This window comes from Pinus tabuliformis, chromosome 2_2 (genome assembly GCF_031772625.1).
Source record: "Pinus tabuliformis cultivar Carrire ecotype Pingquan chromosome 2_2, CPIR1, whole genome shotgun sequence".
Taxonomy (NCBI): Eukaryota; Viridiplantae; Streptophyta; class Pinopsida; order Pinales; family Pinaceae; genus Pinus; species Pinus tabuliformis.
Window position 1 is genome coordinate 1,052,259,927 of NC_142300.1, and position 20,123 is coordinate 1,052,280,049.

The 20,123-nt window shown below is 36.0% G+C and overlaps 1 protein-coding gene across 12 annotated transcripts in view; it reads right to left on the minus strand.

Annotated features, from left to right (window-relative positions):
- Positions 1-20,123, minus strand: part of LOC149197003 (uncharacterized) — an 84,609-nt gene extending 64,486 nt beyond the window's left edge. For 2 of the 12 annotated variants that reach the window (XR_016254714.1, XR_016254710.1), the window contains exon 1: positions 14,765-19,419. Coding sequence is in view for 1 of the 12 variants with exons in the window: in XM_089405704.1 (XP_089261830.1) it covers positions 14,765-14,833 (69 nt within the window). In the remaining 11 variants the exon portion in view is untranslated. The other 10 variants (XR_016254725.1, XR_016254718.1, XR_016254722.1 and 7 more) reach the window with 10 other exon arrangements.

Here is a 20,123-nt window from a genome sequence, read left to right on the forward strand (position 1 = left end):
TCTTCAAACGATGGTTCCTCTCTATGTTCTTCACTCCAGCACATAAGCAGAGTCGGTCACGTCCCCTTAACATTTAGTGGAAGCCACTAGGGTTAGAAAATGGAGGGTCAAATTGCCCTAGCATGCACCTTCTACTGGTCGAAGGGTTGAGGATTCTCGCACAATATCAATTCGCTTTGTTTTACAGAGTATCGATGACTCACTGCAATTTATGATGGGGACCACCTGGTTAGGCTCTGCACCCATAGCTACAAAACTCCCATCCCATGTTTGATCACCTGGACGAAATGAACCACCATATGCTCCCACTCCATGTGATCCTGCTCTGCATCCTGCAATTGACAGAAATTTCCATGTGATTATAGGTTCACCTTTTGGATCCATGCCTTGAGCGTTCAGAGGATGGTGAGGATTCTATGTAGTCATCTGTAGACTTCAAGGAAATATTTTAGAAAAACAACTTACCTTTAATATTGGCGAACCATGGAGGATTGTCCCGTAATAACCCAAGGTATCACGAACCAGTGGACAGCAGAATGGAAGGTAAAAGTTTAGAAACTGAAAATGACCCTTGTCTAGGAACCTAATGCAAGTAAATACCTGTAGAAGCCAACAGGAACTAGACCGCAATAGATGCATAGATAACATAGAAAGATAGGGTTATCAGATTTAAAAATATAAAAAAACCAGTTGCAAAATTCCTAGCAGCAAATAGAAGAAATCCTCTGAAGTTTTTCAGGAATGTTTTTAGATAAAAAATATTTACCTGTAATCTTGGTAAGCAATGGAAGAGCACCACAAATTACAATAAGCCCATAGAAATAAGTAAGAACAAACCCTAGCGGAGCATGGTTTTCTTCGTATGTTTTTTATGAAGGTTCGAGAAATACGATGAGATTTTGAGAGAAGCCAGACCAAACCCCAACGGAGCTTTTAGAAAAACAAATTACCTTTAATATTGGCTAACCATGGAGGATAGTCCTGTAAGAGGTATCACGAACCAATGGACAACAAAATGGAACCCAGAGTTCTCAATACTTCTAAAATGCAGAAACCGTCCAAACATAGCATCCAAGCAAGTGTCTTTCCATCGTAACTGATATTTTTTTTCGTAGATGACCCTCATTTTATACTCCACGCTGAGGGTCGCAGTGGGGAAAGCCATATCATCTACGAAAAAAATATCAGTTACGATGGAAAGCACTTCGAAAGATGAAGATCAAGGATTGGCACTTCGAAAGCCTTTCAAAAACCTCAACAGAGCTCTGGTTCGAAGCTGGAATGAGACCAAGCAGGAGTCATGGGCACTGACGGAGGAATGAGACCTCAACGCGACGCCAAGGGTATTGAAAGTTGAAGGAGCCAACCCTGGCCGAGGGTATTGAAAGTTGAAGGAGCCAACCCTGGCCGAGGGATCGCTACCGTGGATACAAGAGGAATCCCGAGGCGGTAGATGGGGGCAAGCCATAAATCCCATGCTATAGGGATTTTAATGTCTTATAGTACGCCTTTTTATGTATGAACATCCATAGCCATTTCATGCCATGGTTACGGCATGCCATGGTTACGGCATCTGCACATCACTGGTCCATGCTATAGGGATTTTAATGTCTTATAGTACGCCCTTTTATGTATGAACATCCATAGCCATTTCATGCCATGGTTACGGCATGCCATGGTTACGGCATCTGCACATCACTGGTTTCGTGTGATGGGTTGGTACGGTATATTGGTTGCCATCACAAACCGCAGGTCGACCTCGGCCAACTGGCAACGTAGCTATCATTTAGCAAGCATTCACGAATTACAAGTAGGCCGATCTTGGCCAACAAGCAACTTACTTTACGGATAAATCTCTTCGAATTGAAAAGGTGCTTCGCTAGGTTTTGTAAATGAACCTGAGTTATTTTATTGATTTAAAAGTAATAAAAATTATTTAGAATATCTTTATTACGATAACCTAAACTTGACCGTAATCAAATATTCTCATATAAATACTCCTGACAGAAAAATATAGTTTCTTTTCCGCTTGTAAAAAAATTGGTTAATAATAATTTGTTTACATTCTAATCAATTGTTTTTAATATTACATTCGGGCTAAAAAACCTAAATATAAAAATATTGATTTTTTAAAATTAATAATAATGTGTTAAAAGGGATTGTATAAATAAGTTAAAAGACATCATATAAATATAGGTTTGACATGATTCTTTGCCGGTGGAAATATCAAGAAGATATTGATTTTAGAATTTTTTTATTTAATAATATATATTTATATAAGGGAGTTGACAATTTGGTTGGTTTCATAAATATGAGATCTTTTGGTTGGTTTTATAAATATGGGATACATGTGTGATAGCATTATAATTTTTTAGGTAAGTTTTCTCGATCTCCCATATGAAACTAAAAATTGATTATATATTTACATTTACTTTATATTTTCATTAATTTATATTCATATTTCTGAGTTACTAATATATAAGGTTGGTTTTTTTGGTACTAAAAAACGATACTGTATAGTATTTTGATTTACATATGTATAGTATTTTGATTTACATATAAATATTGTCCATAAATATTATAAAATGAATGAAAATGTTAATATGAACATGAAATTTTAAGGTTAGGGTAATATTGCAATTTGCATAAAATAATTAAAACAATTTTTTTAAAAATATTAAATAAAGTATCAATTAAAAAGAAAAAACTGTGATTATTATAAAAGAAAAATAAATAAAAATTTAAAAATATGGTAGGTAATTATTGTAAAATTATAATTGGAATAAAATATTATAATTGGTAATATTGTGGAGTTTTGTTTTCTATTTTTAGATTACATTTAATGTTGTAAGTTTATTTTTAATAATTTTATTTATGTCTATAAGTATATTAATATTGAAAAAAAAGTTGTTAGATATAAGTGTATTTATATTGAATAAGGGTGTGAGAATTTTTTTATATATATATAAATATTAAGTGTATATTTAAGATTTAATTAAAAGTCATTATCTTTATCCTTACAATTTAATGAAAGTATCTGATTAACTTTATTAAATTACTTGTGTTTTATAAATTAGGATCTCTAATGATTTACTTATTAAAAGGTTAGTTTTTTTTCCACGTAGTTGATTAACGTCCAATCCTAAGATTTTGGTCCTTGCCAACCTTATTTCCACAACTTTTTTCTTTGGTTGCATTAATATCTTAAGCGGATTGGAATTCATCTATCATTTAATTTATATGACTAAGCTAATTAATATAAAATATCAATATTTAGATAAAAATGAAATAATTTATTTTTATTTTTCTTCTAAAATTTGATGATCATTTCTCTCTCTATGTATATCTAATTGTTATCGTAATTTATACAATAAATTCATTTTTTAAATCAATTTAAATTATTATTTTAAAAATTTATTAAGAAATAAATACAATTTAAATTTTATAAATATCATAATTAAAATATATATAAAATTGAATGCATAAATTTAAGACTAAAATTAAGAATATAATAAATATGATATTGTAGCCAAAGACAATCTTGGAAAATATCTGGAGTAGGAGAAGTGATCAGAGACCATGAAGGAGGTAGAGTCCCTCTGTAGCTATGGCTTGAACTAGTGGAACAGGAAGAGAGGCCTCTCTGGGCAAGCCATAGCTACAGAGGGACTCCACCTCCTTCATGGTCTCTGATCACTTCTCCTACTCCAGATATTTTCCAAGATTGTCTTTGGCTACAATATATGCTAATGATGGGAGTCCAACTTTCTGGGGTGATAGTAGACTCTTAACCTTCATTCCTCATTTTGACATAATGAAATGGAGAATAAAAAACTAAATATTATTATTTAATTTTAATTTATAAAATTTAGAAATAATATTACACCAATGTTAACATATTTAATTAACTTATGCATTTGTTTTATTTAATTATAAAATATTTTCTATCCAAAAGAAAAACAAGAAACATTTTTATTAAAACCCAAACTATAAAAATGGTTGACAAAATCCTAACATGAGTTGAAAAAATCCTAACATCATAGTATACATGCATTAATATATTTATAAACATGTTTGATTTTTTTTAATGGAATGGATACAAATATCTCGATTAATCCAAAACCATTTGAAAGGCTTCAATGTTTCAATATAGCCACAATAGGATTTTCTTGTCTCTTGCACTTTTTGAATTGCAATTTTATATTGAAGTCTTCCATATAATCTACAAAAAAAAAAAAACATAAAGCCCAACTTATAAAGGAGTTACCAAAATTAATTTAAGAGCTCCGAGATGTGCTTCCACGTGTTTCCTTCCTTAGCCTTTAGCCTCTGCAACTCCCACTCTTTAAAAGCGAGATCCATTTATGTTTGTTGGTTTGGTTTGTGTGCATGAACAAATGGTTGTGTAGACTTAGAGCTTTATAAATTGGATTCTCACTATTTCTTACTTGTGTTACTCTTCGATACGATAAGATATACTAAGGTCTACCTACCTATGTTGTAGGTATTTTCTTTTTTATAAGTTATTTGTTATATATATTATATTTTTCTATAAAAAAAATAATTTTACTTTTGGCAGTTGTGGCGAACACACAATACAATCAAAATCATAAATACTTGTTTTTTACTGATCAATTGTGATAAGTATCTATTTTTCACTTACACTTGCTCATTAAAACTTGGAAAGACATGGACTTTTCTTAATTCCAAATAATTATATAACCATAAATACTTATCACAATTCCTCAGAAAAAAATATTGTTACTATATTGTAATATCTCAAATCAAATATATTCTTGACCACCATAACTAATGTTTCAAATCTTTGAAAAAACTTTTAAATTTAAATTTATTTTGCAACAATTCTAAATTCTGGTCCAAAAAAAAAAAAAAAAAAAGACATAATTTGCTTTAAACTCAATATACACCATTTTTTATATATAATTTTCTTTAAACTCAATATGCAAACTATTTTAAATATTTTTTTGAAGAATCTTTCTAAGGAAACTCAAATTAGCCATTCTTCTTTTTCCCTCTAATCCTTTTGATTCTTCGTGAGACTGGATCTGTAAGTATAGATATTAATGAGTTAAAAGTGAGTGAATATTATTTTTTGTTTTATGATGTAGATTGTATTGAGTGATAGCCTTATTATAAAAATAAAAATATATTTTTTAGACCATCATAAATTTGTTCATAAGGAGAAAATTCTCTCACTCGTGAAGAAATTGAGAAGACAAGACACTGATACTCTCCATCTTAAAATGGTCATATTGCATTAAAATTTTTCCCTTTTCAGTTTGTAATCTAATGCACAAATGTCATAAACAAAAACAACCTATGGACGAAAATCAATAGCTAAAATGTAATATATTATTACCTTCGGCTGTCTGCCAAACTAAGGTTTGACTCCATGTAAATTTCCAGCTGCTTATTATTTTCTAGAAATCCAAAACTTACCATGTCACAAAAAGCTACCGACATGGACCATTGAGCCACAAAGCTGCAACAAACACAGAACTGAATATACAGGCAGTTGATTAAAAACACATGCGAAGGGACCTTGCAACAGGTACACAATTTTAGTGGCTTTGGGATGGATGTGTGGAGTTGCCACCCCTCCCACAGCCATGTCTATGCGAGCCATGACAATTCCAAGCATGTTGAGGCCTGGCATGCTCTTTATGTTTTGCAATATGAAGTTCACTCCACGCGTTGGTAGCTTACACAGGGCCGATGTCATGAAGTGTTGTGAGGAAGCTTGAGTGGGATTCAAGCATGGCACTTCGTTCAGAGAAATAGAACCCTGGTGTCTGAGATGCAGTAATCCGAAAACGCCTGGATATCCGTGAATCAACAGCGAAATTCTATGAATTTACAGAGCACCATTCTATGTATTTACAGAGTACTCTAAAACTATCCACTGCCATAACGAGATGTGGAAACAAACACAGAAGAGAAACAAAAGCATACTGTTTATTGTATTGTTTTTGAAGAACGCGCTGTTATTTTTCAAAATTTCATTTTCCCGCGCTCAATTTAAAACTAAGGAATAGGTATCATGCATGGCAAGCCGCAAATCTATTGGGGTAAGCCGGAAATCTCGGTCGTATCGGTACATCAGATCAATTCGCACCATTGCATTTACTGCCGGAGGATGCCCATGGCGATACCATGGGGGAAGGGTATGGTGCTGCATACGATGGCATAAGATGGGGGTAAGCATTAATGACCCAATAGCATGGGATCTATTGCTTGCCTCAATTCGCACCATTGCATTTACTGCCGGAGGATGCCCATGGCGATACCATGGGGGAAGGGTATGGTGCCGCATACGATGGCATAAGATGGGGGTAAGCATTAATGACCCAATAGCATGGGATCTATTGCTTGCCGTGAAAATATCCTATAATGTGGCATCAGTACTCCGTGTAAAGGATAATGAATTGCATGGGCAACACAGAGCCAACGACGAAAAAGGTGTACTGGTGGACGATTTAAACAACGATGGGTTCCGACTTCTTGTCCTCACGTATAATTATAGGGGTAGGAATTTTTCCTTTTCATATCAACCCGTAGGATTTCATGGTTTTCACTTTTACGGGCAGGAATTCGTTTTTCTTTGGTTGGTTGTCTTTTATGCAACCCCAAATGATAAAAGTGTGTTCATTTCATTTAACCTTCAAGGTATGCACCATATAACACCAGTTGTATTTGTAGGATTTCATTGTTTTCATTTGTAGGGGTAGGAATTCTTTCTTTTCATATCAACCCATAGGATTACATGGTTTTCACTTTTAGGGGCAGGAATTTGTTTTTTCTTTGGTTGGTTGAGAGGCCTTTTATGCAAACCCCAAATGATAAAGATGTGTTCATTTCATTTAACATTCAAGGTGTGCATTATCTAACACTAGTTTTGTAAGATTTATTGTTTTCATTTGTAGGAGTTGGATTTTTTCTTTCCATTTGGTTGATTTGAAAACTTGTATTCATTATTTACCATGGTAGATGTAGAAATCCACTTGTATATGTAGGATTAGTTTTCATTTGTAGATCGATATATATTTTTTTATGATATATATATATATATATATATATATATTTTCATTTGGTTGATTTGAAAAGCATATTTAGTGGTTTCCTTTTTATGGATGTAGGATATTTAAATTATCTTTATAATTTGTTCTTTTTTATTTAGAGTTATTGTTTTTTGAAAGGTAAGAATCTGTTTTTTCCATTGGATTGGTTTTTTTTTTTTTTTGAAAGATAGGAATCTGTTTTGTTCCCATTGGAGTGACTTTTGAAGTGTAGGAATCTGTTTTTTTCTATTGGAGTGACTTTTGAAGAGTAGGAATATACTTTTTTCCATTGGAGTGACCTGAAAATTGTTAGTATGGAAAATATGTATAATTGATTTGAGATGATCATACATTAAACTGAAGTAGAATTGATTAATGCCATTAGTGAAATGAATGTTAACTTAAGGTGCTTTAACCGTGAGAATTGATTGAAAAGGAGTGACTTTACGACATAATTAAAACATGAGAAACATACAAACAAAAGTAATAAGTAGTAAAAACACAGCGATATGAGACATCAATATTGATTACAGAGTTCGTCCCTGATGGACTACGTCTCTATGTCCGCTTTCAAGATGGGTGTTCGCTTTATTAGGATTGAATCTGAGGAGGTCGATTACACAACAAATTAACCAGACTAATTGTGCACGCAAGCAGTTCTGGTCACTGTCACAAGAAAGCTCTCTGAATTAGCTTTCCAACGCTTGTCATGGTTCCCAATTGACTCTAGAGGCTCTCGTTACACTGAAATAAAAAATCAGCCTATGTCCTCTATAATCTCCATACAAAACTCTAAAATCACTCCCTCCTACTCTTCAACGAGCCAAACTATCTTTATAACCCTCCAGATGCATTCTAACTCCTTAGTCTGAGCTTAGGAATGAACAAGCTGACTTTTAGGGTTAATTCAGGGTTTTAGTTAATGAATTAATGTCACATAGTGATATTCAGCACCTAGATGTAATTAAAATATCCAAAATACAAATAAAAACCCACTTTCGACCTTAGTTTAGCCCGACACTGTTAGGAGTCAGCTATCCGGGCGGAGGGCGCTGACAATGCATGTGAACAAGTTAGATAACCCGCAGTTATGGCTCCAGCAATTTTGCCGACTGTTTTTCACGACGATGATGGTTGGCGGTTAATTCGGCACTCACATACACCTGCTACCCCCCCTTGGACCGTGACTGTCCACCAAACGGCGGAGACAACCCCCGACTGCGTGGTCTCCTGCTCTACGTTCACACAACCACAATTAGATACCATTCCCCGCGCGGTCATGCTCCGATGTTAACCCTGACGGTTAATCCCTTGTCCCTTCACATGGCCCGCTACGGTCTGCTCTGATGCAGTTAGGCCAACCGTTAGGGGCTATTTTGTGTGCATTTTGTAATGTTTTAATGTTTTACAAGTTTTGCAATAGCATGAATGGGTTTAGGACTTAGGGTTATGGAATTTTAATGCATGGATTAGGTATAGGTTAGGGTTTAGGTGTATTAGGATACATAACTTATGTTTATGTATTAAATCACTTGGATTTTGATAATAAAACACATGTACACCTCTTCGTCACAAAGCGACATTTGCCACTATCTCATGACAACAAACACATGTTGACAACCAAAGGCCGGCAGAACTGACAACAAACACATGTCGACAACCAAACCCCGACAGAACTGACGACAAACACATGTCGACAACAAGGTACAAAACCATATCCTTCGAATACCATGAAAACCATATCAACCATTGACATTACCAGACAACCATAACATCACTGTCAAAGATGAAGATACCAGACACTGAATGCTGACGATGAATACTAGCGAACTTGAAAAAGTTCAAGACCTCATCGACTATGATCATTTTAAGACCACTTCGACTTGAATCATTGAAGACTCTGCTCATACTGGACTGACAGGATCCTCCTGAATCAATAATTCAATGTTTAATATGTATATACAATTTAGGTATAATGTTTAAAAGATATATTAATTAAAAATTTCAAAGTTAATTACAAAACGAATATTTAATATCCATCTTAAATTATATATATAAAATAAAGTAATTAAAAATATAAAATTGTTAATTTTGTAATAAATATTTAAAAGTAAGAAATAAAAATATTTGATAAATTGTTTGTTTTGTTATTCTCATTTGGCTGACACGAATAGTATAGCCATTATTTTTCTAAAGTGTGGGAATATATTTTTCTAATTTAATTGACTTGGAAATTGTTAGTGTGAGAAATATGTATAATTTGGTGGTGTTTAATATGTATATATAATTTATATATAATGTTTAAAATGTATATTAATTAAAAAATTCATCCTTAATTATAAATTTAATATTTTTTTTTATTGAATTTATTTATTTCATAAATAAGTATTTAAAAATAAGAAACAAAAAGAAAAAAATAAAAAAATATTTATTATATCAATACCATGTTAAGTATGAAAGGACTTGCATATATCCCTCCATCGTATTCAATAACACACAATTGAAATGATTTAACTCTAATGTGGGTAGGGAAATATTGTATTTGAAATACTTTTTTGTTGCTGATAATTTGCTTTTAAGTACAATGAATTCAATTATACATTTCTTTCATATTGGAATCTAGAGAGCACTTATGAGTGTAATGAGAAATTTTCTATTTCAATTGCTCTGTATATATTATACATAATTAATTTTGAAATATTTTTACTTGCTTTAAATATTTTATTTATGACCCATATATAAATATATTTTGTTATTAATATTGTTTTAAATGTTAGGTATCAATTCCAAATTAAACATCAAATTGTCGGCATTATGGCTAGTTTGTTCTCCTTCATGTCAACATGGATTGGTAGCGGAATCTTAGTTGGATGCAGAGGTGAATCCCAGGGTGATGTGTGCCTAACAAAGTGATGATTCTCTCTAGTCTCTATAACGTGGCCTTTTTTCTCAACAACACACATTGTAACATGGGTCACGGTGATGTGTGCCTAACAAAGTGATCATCTTCTCTAGCCTCTATAAGGTGCCCTTTGTTCTCAGCAACACATATTGTAACATAGGTCACTTACTTTGTAGAACATGTTATAAAGCACTACTTTTGCCTAGGTGACCCTCTATAATACTAGTGTAACCCCAAGATTGTTATTGTTTTCCCCATAGAAACCAACTATTGTTATTGTTGAGCCCTTACATTATTATTGTTTTGTAGGCCCTCATTATATTGTGACCCCTTTGGACTCCATTAAACTAAGCATGAGCATATGATGACATATTTTCTAGTGATGTTTATTTGAATAAGATTAAATTGTCATAATTTAGCATAGTTAATACAAGTGTTAATTAAAGAATATGTGTTAACATAATCATAATGTATTTTTTTTATAGTCCACCTTTTGTGTGCATCATTCCCCCCTTTTCTTGGACACTTACCCCACTTGTTGTGGACATCATTAGTTAATAATAAGTATTAAGATGATATTTAGTTAGTAATGCTAATCATTTAATCATTTCCTAGACTAATGTTAATAATACATGTGTGTATGTTTATATGTGATCATCATGCTTAGGCTACAATGATTAAAGAGGAGAGTGATTTTGATTTATCTTTAAAAAGGTTAAGGCAGAGATTAAATGTAAAAGGTAGGTTAGGATAATGATTTTTTCTTACGAGAGATAGAATAAGGAAAGTATTAATCAAGATAAATATCTATGTGAGGTAGAATTTAACGAGGTATCTCAATTTTAAGGAGGGTCAGAATGGGCTACAACATTCAACTTCTACTAGGGATGGAGCCTCCTTGTGAGGTAGCTAGAATTGTAGAGCATACACCTTTAAACTTTGGGCACAAAGTCTGTATGTTTTTGAAAATCTAGAATTCCTAAAGAATATCTACCAACGAACAAGTAAATGCATTACAAATCTGTCTTATCAACAATTTTACCTATAAATGTTCTTTTTTTTAATCAGGTAAGAGTAGGACCTTCTATTAATCTAGTCAATAATACATAATTTACAAGTTGCCGCACCAGCTCCGTGAGAGTTCAACAGGCAGCTGTGCAAACAAAGTACCGAAACACGCATCCAAAACCATGCAAAGTCCTAACAAGACAACCAGGGGGTTACATCCGTTTACTCTGGACAATAGGCAAGCAGTAGACCATCTGGTCATGCTGTCTAGCACTAAAAGAGTTCGAGCCCTCAATAGAAGTCACAAGCGAGGGTTCACCAGACTTCCAAAAAGTATACCAACTAGAACCTTCATTGAGCTTGTACAGTCGCACACCTGCCGAACCGACCTGTCAGTATCCACTAGACATGCACTGATCACGGGCCCACAACAACCCACACCAAACCTTTCTTACGGACCCGACGTAAACTTTATTCCAGCCCTCTAAACTTTTTTTGGGTTCGAGACACCAAGCTAACTTGCACAATCAAACATACACCATTGATCTCCCGCCGAGGATCCAACGGTTTACGGAGATATCAGGTGGATAAGTCGCATGAGGGATAACCATCCGATAAGAGCAGTATTCTTTCACCTCTCCCTGCTACGTGTCACACGACGAGTGGAATCAGAGCCTTTCTCAAAAAAACCCGATACCACTTAGACCTCGCCCGATAAACCTCTTGTGGTTTTAGAAAACAACGCCTCGTAGAATAACTACCGCGCTCTTTTGCCAAATGGTAGCCATTGATCTCATGCATCGGGCGGTTCTTGTGCCGTCCTCCTAAAATCGTTGTCCAGCACAAAACACAATCAAAATTTCCACATAATGTTTTGTTCCATGGACAACCCAATATGTAGTACTTGCATAGCATGTCCGAAGGAATACTGAGTTGTGGATAGTGGCCCATACCCAAAGAGGGCTGACAGTTTAGGGTACCCTATCCTCCCTCCTGTCTTCTGTACCATCTCAGTCCTTCCTGTGAATCCATAGCTCTATATCTTTGTCTGCCAAATAGAGACAGTCCTCCAACAGTTTGCCTGGGGGTACTAGATCCCATTCATACCGAGAATCCCTATCCATGTTGGTGACTCCCTCGTTCACCAGGCGATCCACTAACATGTTAGCTTTCCTCTTCACATGGACAAAGCTAACAGTGTTTAAGGTTTGCACGTGGGAGTGGATATGGTGAAAGACTTGCAAAAGCCTCCAGTGCTTTGATACTTTATCTGGAGAAGTACCATTACATATTTTATTGGCCGCTCTAATAATCAATTTTGAATCTGCTTCAATGATGACATTATGCAAATTAGAATCTAACAAAATTTCCAAGCCTTGTTCTAGTGCCATGAGCTCCACCATGTTGTTAGTAGCCTTGCCCAAGTTTCCATGGAAGATCTTCTTTATCTAACCCTTTTCATCTCTTATATTCCCTCCAAAGCCAGCTAACCCTAGATTGCCTTTAGAAGCTCCGTCTATATTAACCTTTAGAAAGCCATGAGGAGGAGGCTTCCAAATATTAATATTTGCATTAATTTGGCTTACTCCCTTGATTAAGCCCTGTGGGTTTATGGATTGGAGACCCAAATGCGTAATAATGCTCACCTCTTAGGGTAGAGGAGGATCCTTAGGAAGATTCCGCAAAAGGCTTCTTATTGTGTCTTTGAGCTGCCTCAAAATTTGGCAATTATGTGTTGGGGCTCTCTTGCTCTGTTTTTAAAGATCTGATTGTTGCGTTCTTTCCAAACATTCCAGATAACAAAGCCTGGTACCAGAATCCAAGCTTTATTAATGATTTCATTCCCTGAGAAATTTGCCCGCCAGTTCTTCAAAGTATTGGATATGCTAAGACTATCCCTATCTATTTGCCTAAAGATTAAGGCCACACAGTTCCATACGTTCGATGTGAAAGGACAGAGGTTGAGAAGGTGATCCACCGTCTCCTCTTGAGAGCCATAGAGGTAACATTGGGAGGGGCCAATAAAGCCTTCTTTTTCAGGTTCTCCCATGTTAAGATTTTCCATTGATACACTAACCAGATGAACAACTTTATCTTCATTCAGTGGGGGCTTTGTCATAGTTTCTTCCAGACTAGATTAGGATTCGGATAGTTAAATTTTGTTACTTCCTGTTTAGCTTCTTTGAGGTTAAAGTTGCCTTCGGTGTTCTTTCCCCATCTTAATTGGTCAGGTAAGGAGGATACCAGAATCCTTCTATGCTCTAACTCCTAGGTGAGTATTCTTGCCAGGACCTTGAAAGGACTGTCATCACTGTGGCCCAGATCCTTCCAATTCCTCCATTTTCCATTATCCCTATCCTGGTCCCACAAATATTTAACCATAATCAGCCCTTTATTATCTGTGTCTCTCTTGAGACCTGCTAATTCATCCTTATAAAGGTTGGGTTCCTATTTCCAGCTGTCCTCCCACAATCTTGCTAGGTTCCCTGCTCGAATTTCCTAAAAGCTATGTTCCTGAACAATACTTTTATTCTCCCAGTCCAGATTCCAGATATGGGAGCCCTTGATTTGCCCTGACATTCTAATGTGATCCTTCTCCTACCATACTTAGCATATTTTTGTTTCCACAGCTTAGCCCAGGGAGCTACCGATTCCTTAATCCATCTCCACCAAAGTTTGGCCCCCGAAACTCTACTAAGGATTTTAGGGTCATGAATCCCCAAGCCACCATGTTTTTTGGGCTTGCAAATATTGTCCCAAGCTACTAAAGCCCACTTCTTTTTCTCTTCACCTCTACCCCACAAAAAATCCCTTTGTATACTCCTGATCTATTGCTTAATGCCTTTAGGAGCAGGAAGAGATGAGAACATGAAAATGGGAATTTCCTGCAAGACTTCTTGTGTGAGCACCAGGCACCCTGCCAAATTTAGTGACCTGTGTGTCCATTTTCTGACCTTGTCCTAAAGTTTGTTAATTGTTGCCTCCCACACACTCTTGCTCAAAGGTTTATCTGTAAGAGGTATGCATAGATACTTGGAAGGTAGTTATTCCCTTTGAAACCCAAGAATTCTGATAATATTTCTCTAAATAAGAATATCAGTGTTAAAGAAAAAAACTTTGGATTTGTTGAGGCTTACCTTTGTGCCTGCTGCCATAGCAAAGTCATTCAATATATGTTTGATCTCTTTGGCTTCCCTGACTGTGGGTATACCCTGTAGCATAGTATCATCCACAAATTTTTGATGTGTATTAAATTTTGGGTCTTTAAGAACGTGAACAACATCTTTACATAAAATTGCTCACACAACACTGAAAAAATATGATAAGATATATAAGAAAGATTGGTAGAATGGAAGAAGAGCATCCCCGGCTCCTAGAGAACTATTTTACCAACCTTGTAATGAAGAAACCAAATTCCATTTTTACTTGAAATGCAAAGGAAACAAGGTGCAGTGAAAAGAGAATTGAGACTGAAATAAGCACATGAACAACATCTATACATCAAATGGCTCGCACAACACTGAAAAAGTCTGACAAGATATATAAGGAAGATTGGTAGGATGGAAAAAACCAAATTCCCCTGCTCCTAGACAACTATTTTACCAACCTCGAAATGAAGAAACCAAATTCCACTTTCACTTAATATTCAATGGAAATTGATAAGCAAGAAAATGCCTTGCAAAGGTTGGAATATTATTTCAAAACCAAAACACAAAGGTAGAAAAAACAAAGGAAACGCTTAACAAGTTTGATGTTGGGATTAAAAGTAGAATACCTCTTTCATCAGAGTTTTGAAGCTCCCATAAGATGGAGAATCATCCATAGACATCTCTTGAGTAGCCATACTTCCTTGCTCTGTTTCCGAGTATGTGTTGCTTCTCCTAACCTTCCTCTCTGGGGTGTGAAATGAATTTTCTTGGGTACTTGATAAAAGCCAGGTATTGAGTTTTCTTTCTGAAGTGTTTACCACCTTTGATGGCAAATACTCATTAAGAAGTTCCACCTTCGGCACATAGGAATCCCTCGCTCGAAGTTATTTTCGCAGGGCACAGTCATCTACATTGAAGAAAAGTGATTTCTTTGGGGATATAGTATCTCCCTCCTCGGTATGGAATGACCATCTTCTGTAGGACCATTTTTCTCTGCTACAGTGTTCTGATCATGTTCTTGGGCTCTCTTAGGACTTGTACATTTGACTCTCTTTCTATACACACTGACCAAATATGTAGCAAGCATCGCAACTGCAAAAATAGACGCACCTATAGTTCCAAAAAGCAAGATATATTTCAGTGATTTTGCTGGAGTACTAGAATCTCCGAGATCATGAACAACTGATATGTCTGATCCCCCCTCCCGAGTCCTTACTACTCTTTTCCACTAGAGACATGACAGATTCATTATGTCTGAATTCAAATTCATTTTGGCTCTCAAAATTTAGTGTCTTGGACTGACTGGCCATTGCAGGAATATAGTAATCACCTCCACCTGATGATGTGCTCAGTTCCTCTGGATCTTGAATGAAAAGGCTCTCAAAACTCTGTATTTCACTGTTAGTTTCTGTTTTAGATGAGGAGAAAACAAAGTCATGTGAACCACTATTACCAAAATGAGACTCAGATTCATGAGATACATCTGCACCAAAGTCCATAAATGATACCAATTCAGGAATACAGTCCTCAGAACTATTAACATTTTTTTCTGCATCTACTGGTAAGTTTTCTATATCATGTACACTGTCTAGAATGACAGATTCAAGAACTTGGGTATTCTCTGCATCAACTGAGACTTCCATCACCTGCTGGTATTCTGCAGCAACTTTTTGTTCTTTACCATATATTATATCAAATCCTTCTGTTCCAACATCGATTTCTTCTGGCCATGAGAAGCCAATCTCAAATGAGCGTGGCACCTCGGTATACTCTTGCGATGGAGAAAATAAACCATCAAATCTATCTGCATCCTCTTGGCCTTCGGTTTCAGAGGACAAGGCTGAAGGCTCATAATTGTGATCTGCCTCATTGTGACCGTAGTCTGCCCCGCTGCCATCTCGAAAGTGGTCATGGACGTAATCAACTTCATGCCCGTAATGTGCCTCGTTACTCTGCACAGATTCATTTAATCCAGATGGGAGTATGGGCAAAGAACTTTTAGCAAGGCTGGCATGGCTAAATGAGACCATGCATAACTGCATTTGACCCTGTATCCAAGAAGACGCTTTCCAGCTATGCATAGAGAACATCTTCCCTATTCATTTTTGAAAAACTATATAATTTCTTTAAATCCATTTTGTTCTAAAAAACAATAAATAAACCACATGTTGAAGTTCTCTTATATATGAAATGATGGAAAAATAAAAACAGAGTTGCAAAAATATATGTACAGAAAGCTCCCTGACAAGAACCATTTAGCACCAGAATTTAATCTTATGAAAGAAACAGAAACATAAAATCCAAATTACTCTCATTTTCCAAAGTATGAAACACTATGAATATTTGTATCACATTTAATTTTTTTTCACAAACTTCTTAACACAACTTATTTAGGACACTTGCAACAACGTGGGCACCTAAATTTATTTCCACAAATACCTTTCATTTACTGCCTACGTAGTGAAGCTTCATCATTCTCTCAAAGTCTTCATCAGAATCATGCATTTTAAGCGCATCAATACCATCAAATATAAAGAAAACCAATGTTTTGAGAGGGAAGCTAAAATCCCTGAGGATAAAAAAAGAGCAGAAATATTAGTCACCATGCTTCAAGAACATTGTAGAGAAAGAAAACCTGTGGTAACCCATTGCATTTTACACGTTAAAAACATCGTGATTGGGTGCAGAATTCCCTATTCCACAAGGTTTAAATGTGTACCAAAAATAGGGCAGCAATTTCATTACAACAATAAATGCATCAACACAAAATCCTTTCATCGGGTTGCTACCATTCACTTTTACAAATTCTTAGTAGCCTATCTTTCTAGGCAAACCAATAGCAAGTTCCTTTCCACGGGCCCAATCCCGCGCCGTAGTTTCACTTTCACCGGGCCATATAATATCAGACAATTTTGGCTTTATATGATATTGATAGTCACTGATGGTGGCTGTAATTTTTGGAGGGGTGACCGATAAGCTGGTTCGGTTTGACCAGTAACCACTGTTCTGGATGTGTGTACTAGCTACGTTGATAATCTCAAAAGTAGATCCCATCAAGTCTCCATTTTTGTCTAATTTCATAGGACACGTAATGTCGTTGAAATGAATTTGCAGTATTATCTTTCGCAATTGTGCTCCTCCTTCAATGAGATCACTGGTTCAATCCCAACAGAGCTCAGGGATATGATGACCGGGCACAATTCTTATGCAAGCGGGAATCTATGGCAGCTCAGTAACTTGTCAAAGATGGAGGCTTTACATATTCCATTTGCTAACTTATCTGGGTCCTTGCCTCCAGAATTAGGTAAGTAACAGAATCGAAGTAGGTTGGTGCTGAACATCAACAGACTTACTGGATCAATACCATGGTAGCTAAGCAACAGTATGAGCTTGAAGACAGCCAACTATCAATCTGCCAAGGGAACATGCTCACCATTTCCCTGCACGTTTTCATGAAAAATAAAAATGAAGCCTTAACTTTTTGAGAGAAATAATCATGTAAAGGCGAAAGTCAATTTAAAATTTGGTAAGTAGTGAGGGAAAGCCACTTGGGATTTGGTTAAGAATGATGTAGCTAGTGGAATAGATGGTTTTACTTGATTTATTTCATTTAGCTATTATTGTAATCTTTACAACATAAATTCTTTAGCAACTAAAGTAGAGGCAAGTATAAAGCATATCTAAATATAAAGTATATGCGAAATACATGCAATGATTATCTTCCAAAGTTGAATGTTAGCAACATAGTCCGAAGTCTTCACTGGAGCTCCTCTGCAATCTTTCGACACCTGCACACACCCAAAAATAAACTCCAAAGAAAGAGTGCATACCTCTTTTAACTGTTGCACAACATGTGGGAAGTACATGAACCACAGCTATAGGGTGTAGCCAAGCCAACATATCGTCTCATCTCCCAGAGAGAAGAAAAAACCCAAAACAAAACTGTTAAAAACAAAAAATACCAATATCTAAACAGTAAAAAAACAAAAACCCAAAAAAATAAAACCCAAAACCCACGAAAAGACTACAAGCAAGAAGAGGGAAATAACGCTGGACATTGCTATTTAGCATCCACAAAAGAAAGAAAAAGCAGAAATGAAAAATGAGAAAGGACAAATCAACCAGGTGCAATGCTAAATCAACCCACTACCCAAGATGCTCTTCCCTGTAGCAACATTCTACTCTGCTGAGCTAAGCGCAACTCAATAACACACCACACTTTATGTCTTGCTTTGTATTGGCATTATTCTCTGCTACACTCAGTTTGAATGAAACAAGTATCACCGATATACAAAATTGAAGAACATATATTTTCCTAAATAGGGATAATAGAGATAAGAAAACATGTACTTTCATGAATAAAAATAATTATTATATATACATACAATGAATAGAGGTAATCGTTATATATACCATTAATGAACAAAGGATGTTCACAGAAATGGAATCTGATGAACTCCTTTTCAGAAATCCCATCACGTGTCCTCGATTACTAGAGCGATTGAACCACAACGTCCTCTCACTGGTTCTTCAAACGATGGTTCCTCTCTATGTTCTTCACTCCAGCACATAAGCAGAGTCGGTCACGTCCCCTTAACATTTAGTGGAAGCCACTAGGGTTAGAATATTGGAGGGTCAAATTGCCCTAGCATGCACCTTCTACTGGTCGAAGGGTTGAGGATTCTCGCACAATATCAATTCGCTTTGTTTTACAGAGTATCGATGACTCACTGCAATTTATGATGGGGACCACCTGGTTAGGCTCTGCACCCATAGCTACAAAACTCCCATCCCATGTTTGATCACCTGGACGAAATGAACCACCATATGCTCCCACTCCATGTGATCCTGCTCTGCATCCTGCAATTGACAGAAATTTCCATGTGATTATAGGTTCACCTTTTGGATCCCTTAGACATGCCTTGAGCGTTCAGAGGATGGTGAGGATTCTATGTAGTCATCTGTAGACTTCAAGGAAATATTTTAGAAAAACAACTTACCTTTAATATTGGCGAACCATGGAGGATTGTCCCATAATAACCCAAGGTATCACGAACCAGTGGACAGCATAATGGAAGGTAAAAGTTTAGAAACTGAAAATGACCCTTGTCTAGGAACCTAATGCAAGTAAATACCTGTAGAAGCCAACAGGAACTAGACCGCAATAGATGCATAGATAATATAGAAAGATAGGGTTATCAGATTTAAAAATATAAAAAAACCAGTTGCAAAATTCCTAGCAGCAAATAGAAGAAATCCTCTGAAGTTTTTCAGGAATGTTTTTAGATAAAAAATATTTACCTGTAATCTTGGTAAGCAATGGAAGAGCACCACAAATTACAATAAGCCCATAGAAATAAGTAAGAACAAACCCTAGCGGAGCATGGTTTTCTTCGTATGTTTTTTGGAAGGTTCGAGAAATACGATGAGATTTTGAAAGAAGCCAGACCAAACCCCAACGGAGCTTTTAGAAAAACAAATTACCTTTAATATTGGCTAACCATGGAGGATAGTCCTGTAAGAACCCAAGGTATCACGAACCAATGGACAACAAAATGGAACCCAGAGTTCTCAATACTTCTAGAATGCAGAAACCGTTCAAACATAGCATCCAAGCAAGTGTCTTTCCATCGTAACTGATATTTTTTTCGTAGATGGCCCTCATTTTGTACTCCACGCTGAGGGTCGCAGTGGGGAAAGCCATATCATCTACGAAAAAAATATCAGTTACGATGGAAAACACTTCGAAAGATGAAGATCTAAGGATTGGCACTTCGAAAGCCTTTCAAAAACCTCAACAGAGCTCTGGTTCGAAGCTGGAATGAGACCAAGCAGGAGTCATGAGCACTGACGGAGGAATGAGACCTCAACGCGACGCCAAGGGTATTGAAAGTTGAAGGAGCCAACCCTGGCCGAGGGTATTGAAAGTTGAAGGAGCCAACCCTGGCCGTTGGATCGCTCAACAGGCCTCAATACCGTGAATAC